At 42.8% G+C, this 10,000-nt stretch overlaps 1 protein-coding gene across 1 annotated transcript in view; it reads right to left on the bottom strand.

Moving 5' to 3' along the window:
* The window catches only part of celf5a (cugbp, Elav-like family member 5a), a gene marked incomplete at both ends in the record, with an annotated part of 342,492 nt that overhangs the window by 312,827 nt on the left and 19,665 nt on the right, over positions 1-10,000 (bottom strand). Inside the window, one exon of the mRNA XM_079506338.1 lies at positions 4,366-4,448. Coding sequence (XP_079362464.1) covers positions 4,366-4,448 — 83 coding nt within the window. The remainder of the gene's footprint in view (positions 1-4,365; positions 4,449-10,000) is intronic.

The raw sequence follows: 10,000 nt of genomic DNA, 5'->3' as shown, positions 1-10,000 counted from the left end.
TGCATAATTGACCACACGTTTTTAAAAATGAATACAAAATAGTAAGTAAAAGTACATTATTTGCCTCTAAGATGTAGTGGAGTAGACGTAAAACTATAAAACATAAAAAAAAAAAAAACTCCAGTAAAGTATACATATGTTTTGGTATAAAATGTATAATACTTTTTTTGGAGTAGGAGAGGGGCTGGGTACACTGTTGAACGGGGAGAGACTGAATAAATCACACCCGAACGTACGTACTGTATGTATATGCACTAATATAACACAGAACGCCATGACATGTGACTCCGTAACAAAGCATTTCCACAGGCTTTAAAGTGTAAATTATACCGCCAAGAAGTACCGACCTTCAAGTGCAAAATGCTGCGTTTTATTATACGCATCAATTTCACTTCAAAATTGCAACGCAAAAAATAAAAACGTAATAACTGTATCATTACATTTTTCACGTGAAAATCTGTAATGTTCTGGCGAGCAACAGGGTCATACAATGAAGTGTAAATTAGGCTTCATATAGTTTTTTTATGTGGAACGTATACAGGTCCACAGTCCTAAAGGGCAGGGTGAATGAACGAATGAACGAATGAAAATACATACTATACTGTAGAGGTAAATATACAACCAAAAAACAATGCAGTATGAACCAAAACCCTCCGAGTTACAATTGGTCATGCTAACAGAATTAGAATTGTACTGGGCATACAATCATACAATCTGTGGTGTGTCTGTTTTATGCCTCCAGTAATAATATTACTGGAGATATTGCACTATTATAGTGCAATATCACTATTATTATTTCATCCGACCACATGCGTGCGTGCGCGCGTGTGCGTACAGGTCTGTCTGTCTGTCTGTGCATGCGTGCGTGCGTGCGTGCGTGCGTGCGTGCGTGCTTGCGTGTACGTGCGTGTACGTGCGTGTCTGAGTGTAAAGCAAATGGAAGGAAGGGGAACAGCAGTGCAGCCTCCTCTGTGAGGCCTGACACCCATCAACGTTGGCCTGTTACATTTCGATGACACATTGTAGGCTACCTCCAGAATAGGGGAGGCAGAAAGGAGGAGGGGTGGGAGACTAGGGGTGTGTGTGTGTGTGTGGGGGGGGGGGGGGGGGGGGGGGTGTTGGAGCCCAGCAGGGAGGCTAAAGGAGGATTCAAGAGGTACAAGGGAAGCGTAATAGTTTCATCACCCGATGGGGGAGGCAGTACACTGAAACTTTCAAAGCCTGTGTGTGTGTGTGTGTGTGTGTGTGTGTGTGTGTGTGTGTGTGTGTGTGTGTGTGTGTGTGTGTGTGTGTGTGTGTGTGTGCGCCATGCACGTCTGGGGGCTGCCTTTAAGCACCCGAGCGTGTGAGAATCGCTGTTGACTGTGCTCTGTGTGCAGAAAGGAAAAAACAAAACACCAAAATGTAAACACCGCACATGTACATCGATGGCAATTAAATGTTGTTAATTCCCTCCGACGTGGGAATAGTCTTGTTTTAATAAGTGCTCCACCCGGAACGGTTGTTGTTTAAATCTTTTCGAGTGCAGATGGTTTGGAGATCTGCTCTCGTCTCTCGAGAGGGAGAGAGAGCACAAGGGAGAGAGAGAGAGAGAGGGAGAGAGAGAAGGTGAGAGCGAGAGAGAGAGAGATGGAGAGAGGGAGATGAAGAGAGAGAGAGAGAGAGAGAGAGAGAGAGAGAGGGAGGGAGATGGAGAGAGAGAGAGAGAGAGGGAGGGAGATGGAGAGAGAGAGGGATGGAGTATAGAAGTTTGGAGTATTGGTCTTATTAGTGTCTGTGGCCTTCTGACCTTCATTTGCACATTGGCAGAGTGTGAATTTCAGACAGATAAATGATGCTAGAGCATAGAGAGAGAATGGCGAACAGATGGCCAGACATAGAAAAACAGACAGAGTCTCTGCTAAACACACGTACGGCCTGCCGTGAACACATTCTCTGCTCTGGCATTCTCTCAAAGAACAATTAATTTTTGTTCTGTATGTTTTGTATTTCTCTGTTGCTCGTCTTATTTAACACTTTCCCCCCCATTCACGAGTTACACAAGTTAATTGATTGTAGAACAGCTTCCCTCCCAATAACGAGTTACGTTTTCATTATTTAATTTACAGTGAAAAACTTAATTTAATACGTTTTAAGACTTACAGGGTTTCCATCGGACAGAGTGGGATAGGTGAAGCGTTTTGATGACGTCATCGGAAAGACATCCGTCGCACTGGCATGCAAAGGGTTCTGGGAAATTGAGGCCCAATGCATTTCAATGGTGGCGGTGGCGCGCAGCGGGTGCGTTCCTCCTCCGCTCTGTTATTGTGATCGCCACTTTGGAATATTTTTCAATACTACGACAAATCACACCATTTTAAAGCGGATTTTCATGAAAAGGAACGATGATGTCGGCGCGGTCGTTCCTCAAAGGTTAGTGAAATCCAGGCAGTGAACACACACAGACTGTACACTACAGTATATCACAGTTGTTGGGGCAGAAACATATTTTTTATTTATATATATTTTTTGTAAATTGACGCTTACAGCGCCACACAAAAGCATCAAAAGTAGCAGATCCACAAGCTCTAAATGCGCAGCTCTGCTACTTTTGCTATTTTTAAATTTGACATAATGCTGAGGTTTCCACCCGACAGAGACTATATATATATATATATATATATATATATATATACCAGAAATACCAGAAAGAAATATTCAAAGTTTGTGTCGGTCGACCGCCGTAATTTGCGTGTTTAATGTGACGCATGTGTCTTGTTGGCTTGGTGTGTCGGGCTCTTTGTCTTCTGACTGGCTGCTCTTTACAGACACCTCTCTCAGCGGTGTCATTTCAGGAAAAATACGGGGTGGCAAGGTACCACATTACTGTAAGCTCAACCCGTCACATTGTGAGGTCATAGATTCACTATTTTCACTATTTCGTGAGGAGAAATAGAGAAAACGTTTGCGTATGATGATTTGCCCATGAATAGGGATGGCCAGGTGGAAAGTGGTTAACAGTTTCCCTGCGGTGATTATACAATCGTGTTCCAGATCTCCCTGCCTAGTTCACACTAACCTTTGAAGAGCCACTGCGCCAACTTGATCGTTGCTTGCCATGAAAATCCACTTTAAAAGTGTGATCCTTTGTCGTAGTGTTGGAAAATATTCCAAAGTGGCGATCACAACAACAGAGCGGAGAAGGAACGCGTGCGCTGCGCGGCACTGCCGCCATTGTAATGCATTGGGCCTCAATTTCCCAGAACCCTTTGCATGCCGGTGCGACGGATGTTTTTGCGATGACGTCATCAAAATGTGTCACCTATCGGATAGGTGACACGTTTTGTCACGTTTTGTCACGTTTTTAATACGTTTTAAGTCATACAGGGTTTCCATCGAACAGAGTGGGATAGGTCCTATCCCACTCTGTTCGACGCAACAATGAAAACATAAATTGTGTAACTCGTCATTGGTAAGGAAGCAGTTCTACAGTCAATTAACACTAGGGAAAGTGTTTTAATACATGTGTGGTTGCAGACAAGAAAACACACATCTATAAATATTAGGGATGGGACTCGATTAAAAAAAATCTAATTAATTTGAAGCATTGTAATTAATTAATCGAAATTAATCACATATTAATGGCATATCAATATTTGACCTGAGGTCACTGCTGGACCTGACCACCAGAGACCCCACCCCCTTGTGTGCATGACTTGTTTTATTGTCATTAATATCAAATCAGTTTGAAAAGTGCTAACAACAAACACATGAACATTTGATGTCACTGCCTCTAAAGCATGGGGGGGGTATCCGATCAATGCTGGCAACGTCCCTTGGAGAACAGACATGAAAAAAGTTGAATCCAAGCTTTTAAAAGGCTAGGATATCGATTGAATTGCTTTCCAAAGGGATTTTCTTTTTTTTGTTCTCTTTTTCATCACTGGGACTCAGAAAGGAGAGCGCCGCTTGGTGTGCAGCGGGTTGCAGATGGCATGGTTGACTGCCATAGTGGATGGAGAGAAAGAAGAGGGAGAAAGACAAAGATATAACGATAGACAGACTGACTGACACACAATCACGAGTGTTAATTTAACTCTTGCCAGTCATTTTTACACTCTCAGAGTGTAAATGAACTGTTAAGATCAGAAAGAGAACGTGAAAGCGGGAGAGAGAGAGTGTTGGGGAGAGACCCGTCACCCACCCCTAGCAGAGAGAGAGTGTGAGAGAGAGAGAGAGAGAGGTGGGGGAGAGAGACCTACCCCTGGCAGAAAGAGAGTGAGAGAGAGAGAGAGAGAGAGAGAGGTGGGGGAGAGACCTACCCCTGGCAGAAAGAGAGTGAGAGAGAGAGTGAGAGAGAGAGAGAGGTGGGGGAGAGAGACCTACCCCTGGCAGCGTCTTCTGTTCATGAAGGGCATTCTGAGCTTTGATGGCCGACTCCCGGGCACAGTAGGTGAGGAACGCACAACCTGCAGCACAGTTGACACACCAGGACAGAAACATATTAGTAGTGTTGTAGTCGAGTCGTAGTCGAGTAGTCAGGTTCTCATCTAGATTGTGGAACCATTGGTGCACATGTTTGTATGTCAGAAACTGAACAGTGTGGGATATGTGCATTTTTATTTATTTTTATATTTCCTGTTATATTGTATTGTTATGTGTCGTTTACGTCATATATATCTTTATTGTTAATGGCGTTTAATGTTTGTGTTTACACCGTTTGATTTACATCACCATACATCACCTAATTAACATGAGTTAGACTTTAATATATTAGCGCCCCTCACTTCACACGGGTGTGATTTTTTTTAAATACAGGCAAGACCTACAGAAAACAATCTTGATCTGAATGAAATTCTGCAATTATATTTTACAGACTTTGGAAAATCTCAAAATGAGGTAATACTACAGGCTGACCAGTTCTGCCTGGCCTACTACAATGAACTCTATTCAAAAAGTATGCATGTTATATCCAAAACTTGACCACAACAGCAGGCACGTCACATGCGCTCGGGCGTTACTTAACAGCTGTAGACCCTCCAGAAAAACACAGGCAAAACGCATTGATTTTGCAGGCAAAAATCCTTGATAATGCGATGGAATATGGAGGTTTTATGTGAATTTATGTGGTGAAATTGCAGGAATTTGCTAAAATATGCAGGAACTTAAAAAAATATGTATTTTGATTTAAAAAGGTGATTTTCCTAAACCCTATGGTATTGCTTCTCAAAGTGGGGTCCAGGGACCCCCAGCAGTCTTTGAATGGGATCCAGTAACGTTTATAAATATCATAAAAATCAGTTTAACCACTTTAAAGGGGAAAACCACTCATTTTCATGTGTTAATATACCTTTGAGCTGTTATAAAAAAGTCCCCACATTCTGTGTTTCCTAGAACTGGAGGTCTGAGGTCTTGATGTCATCAAGATGTGATTCACCATGTTAATGATTTTTTTTAGACGTATTTTCCAGGTCCTTGAGTGAGTTGAGTTGTGCAAAACAGACATAATTCAGACTTTCATTATTTTCAAGGCAAAAAAGCTAACTTTTGTCAACTCTCTGCCTTTCAATTACCCTACTTCAGAGCAAAAAAGCACCTCATGTCAATGCTTAGTAAAGTGATACTGCAAAACTCCGGTTCATTTATGTGGTTTTACTCTCTCAGATGGGTACAAGTGTCGTACCCATCTGCTTCCATGGAGGACTACTACTTTTGTCTGAGGAGTTGGTTTGCTGGATACCTTTTTGAACGTGTATCTTTCAAACTTAGTCTACACAGAGTGTATTGCACGTCAACATTGCATTAAGTAGGATACTTTAAATTGTCGTTATGAAAGTTTATTTAATTTTGACGGAGCAGATTAATTTAGGCTACAATATTTGTCATTTGTGTGCTCTGCACTGAGCTGGTGCATGGGCAGTGTGCACCGCTCAGCGCGCGTACACACACGCACGCACAAACGCACGCGCGCACGCACGCACGCACGCACGCACGCACGCACGCACGCACGCACGCACGCACACACGCAGGAGTGCTGTTTTTTCACGGCACAAAAAAATATTTTTTCATTGCATTGTGACTCTGACTCGTCTCGAGTGGACTCGGTGGGGAGTGAGTCAATTGGTCCGAGACCGAGTCGAGTCCAAGACATATGAAGGGCGAGACCGAGACGAGAACATTTTGGACTCGAGACCAGTCTCGAGACCAGTCAATGACTCGAGTACTATACAACACTACTAGAACACTGAGGGCCCTATTATGCGTGTCTTAAGTACCAGGTCTTATGACTTAACTTAAGACCTGGAGGCGTGGTCAATGCTGTTTGGCCACTCAGAATAGCCAAATGGCATTGATCACGCCTCCAGGTCTTAAGTTAAGTAATAAGACCTGGTACTTAAGACATGCATAATAGGGCCCTGATTCTCAACCAATGTACCATATAGGCATTAGGCACTAGCAGTGTCACATACTGGACTGGTGACGACCTAAATGCAGGACAGCAAGGCAGGTACAGTGAAAAACCCATGATTGGGTATTTTAATACAGAGACAATCTTAGGCAATCAGGATGGAATATGAACAATCTGAAAGACCCATAGAGATACTGGGCTGTATTTTTGTCATTGTCTTATCCCTTATCTCTAAACTTCTTTTCCTTTTTTACTATTTAGAAAACAAATGTGAGTAGTTCAAATAGCCAATCAACCAGCTCACAACATTTCGATGTAGATCGGCTAGCTGAAAAATGTTAAATGTTTTTCAAAATGGTAAAAAGGCAAAGAGGTTTAGGGATAAAGGTTTAGTGTGCAAAACATAGTCTCTGCCATGCCTTTCGGCCTGGCGGAGACCATAAATGCATCATGTGCTGAAAGTGTGGCGGCCGTGTTAAGTGGTCCAATGGGTGGGCCGCGAACGCTTTTTGACATTTTCAAGTGGGCCCTGATCCAGACAAGGTTGAGAACTACTGCATTCGAATTAAGAAGACAAACTGACCACCACCACTATAACTAACACTATAGGAATATATACTGTAAGACACTTCAAAACAAGTGCACAGTGAAATGAATAGACAATGTTCCATTTGTATGCTCTCCGAGTTACAAATGGATAAAATAACACTGAGGTATGAGCATCACAATAGAAACAAATAGATGAAGAAGTAAACAGATTCACAACTGCAATCACGTAGGTGTTTGCTTCAAATACACAGCAATACAAGAACTAGAATATAAAGGTGCTGGATCGAAACCAGACGTTGAACAGGAAATACCTTATTAGGTGTACTGTGTGAAGCCAAAGGCTTGAAATATATCTATAGAATAACACAGACGGGTCGGGACTAAGCATGAAATTAGCATAAACACTGCAGAAAAGACATATACGGCATAACATCTATAGCTATAGCTATTTATCTATTTTCAGTAGTAGCCCGACCACAAAATAATTCTAAGTCACCGAAAGCTGAAAGATATGAGGAAACTAGTTCTCCTAGAAATGGAGGGGGAAAGAAATCAAGTGTGCCAGCAAGCTCTGTACTGGCACGCCATCAAACTCACTCCATCAGAACATCTTGTCAGTCAAGAAAAATAACACCTTGCAAAAAGGGAATGTGTCTGCCGGAATAAGGGAACAAGCTAATGACAGCAGGCAACTGTGAAAGAACCAATGGTACACACACAGACAATTTCCTATAGCGAGAGGAGAGGAGAGGAGAGGAGAGGAGAGGAGAGGAGAGGAGAGGAGAGGAGAGGAGAGGAGAGGAGAGGAGAGGAGAGGAGAGGAGAATGAAACAGAACAGTGGGAGCTGGGGGATGGGGGCAGCCTGTCCAGCCTGCCCATCCTTAGCACCATGAAATCAGGCTCTCGCTGTCCGAAGCGCACAGCAGTCTGCCCAGCACCACAACACTGAGCTCTTCTGACAGGCCAGCAGCACAGACACAAGGAACAGAGCTGACGGGAGGGTGAGAGTCAGGGATGGGGGCTTTATACCAGTCTGCGGATAAAGGGGGGAGGGAAGGGAGTCGTGTACAGTGTACACAGACACACACACACACACACACACACACACACACACACACACACACACACACACACACACACACAGTACTCATAAACAAAGCAGATGTAGGTACACCGTCCCATTACATGCGACTTCTGCCGAAAAGGAGCGAATGATGAGAAGAGAAGATGGAAGGGGTGACAGAAGGATGAGCGGGAGAGAGAAAACAGAGGGAGTATTGAGGCAATCATTTTCCCCGTGACTGTCTGAATAAATAGATTTGCTTGTGTTCTATTAATGAGGTTCATGTGGGTTACCCCACAGTATCATATTTCTGCCACACTTGGAAGACGGTTTATTAGCAGCCAGCTGCATTTTGGATCTCATTTCAACAGCCAAATGTATTCAGTGGGTGGTGATAAATTAGGTGTCTTTACACGGACAATATTCCAATTCATTCCTCACATCGGATATCAGATCACCCTCAGCCATCCATATACACGTTCACCACCCCAGTCAGTCAAACCCTTATTTAACCCCTCATTTATTTTCAAGCTATTTATTTTCTTTCCCGCTTTATTCAGTTAGTGTGCGGTATATGTATGCATACTGTACATGTACTGCAGTAGCATTATACACGTGTGATTTTAGTTTATTTCAAGGTTTCCGAGGCCTGTGTATAGCTTTCAAAGACCTTTGAACTCATGTGGTTAGTCTATTCATGCGGTATACACAGTAGTGCACACGGCGTGCCTATGAGTAGAGGCAGGTCACTGCACCACTGTAACCTCCTGCAGGCTGCATCACAAAGGAGGGTTAGACTGCCATGTCAACCATTGATTCATTGATTGACCTGTAACCTTTATCGCCTGTATAGATGCTGCTCCCAGCATGTCCCTTGTGTGTGTGTGTGTGTGTGTGTGTGTGTGTGTGTGTGTGTGTGTGTGTGTGTGTGTGTGTGTGTGTGTGTGTGTGTGTGTGTGTGTGTGTGTGTGTGCGCGTGCGTGTATGGGTACAGTATGTGTATGCGTGGGACTTGTGTGTGTGTGTGTGTGTGTGTACATGAGCCTTCATGTGTCTTCATGTGTCTACATGTCTTCATGTGTCTACATACACATACATGTACACATGTACTGTACTGTGTATACTGTAGGCCTGTAGCACTATGTGTATAATCTAAGTCCACAATCAACCAGCTAACTCCAAAATGTTCATTTTTCAGGAAATTGAAAATATAATTGTTTTCAGGAAGTAAAGAAAACCTGGGAAAAAGTACTTGCATGAGAGGGGTTAGAGTTAGCTGCTTTAGCAGACAGTTTGAATGAGGGTCCAATGGAATTTGCGGGTTTTGTCAGAAGCACTTTTTGACATAAAGGTAGTTCAATAGCATTGTTTTCTGGAGAAATAAAAATCAAACCTGAAAAATGGTGTTCGCTGGTTTCTGCCGGACAGCGATGATAATATATTGTAGTAAGTTAAAGCGTGTTTGATGCCCCCCCAAATGGCCGCCATGCAATTCATCCAGCACACTCCCATCCTCTCACTTTGTTCTGCTAAGTACAGGGGTTCCAAAACAGAGTGGTCTGGGACCCATTTGTCGCTCACGGTCCCATTTTTATGGGTCGAAAGTAAATGTCCATTTCTTTTTCCTATACTTTGTTTAGTTCAAAAACATATTCAAAATATTTCCCCACAAAAAAAATCTAAATGCTTCATTAATTTAAAACATTTTTATGTATTTATTTAAAAAATAATGTCATAAATAATTCCATGAATTATGAAAAATAAATGATGAAGTACGGTGCGTTGTGAGCTTGTAGATCGATCGGCTTTCAATAGTTTGGGTCCTGGGGAGACATCAAATTTTGGGTCTTGAGGTAGAAGGTTTGGGACCCACTGCGCTAGTAGTGGCGATCCTATACTGCGGAAATGCAATTCTCTGTACAGTGAAATCCTCAGCGCTAATTTATCCTCCTTTATTTTGTACTCTTTAAATTAAGTAAAATGAATGTTGCAACCCAGA

The sequence above is a fragment of the Electrona antarctica genome, assembly GCF_951216825.1.
Source record: "Electrona antarctica genome assembly, chromosome: 7".
Lineage (NCBI taxonomy): Eukaryota > Metazoa > Chordata > Actinopteri > Myctophiformes > Myctophidae > Electrona > Electrona antarctica.
This window is presented reverse-complemented; position numbering and strand designations above follow the sequence as displayed.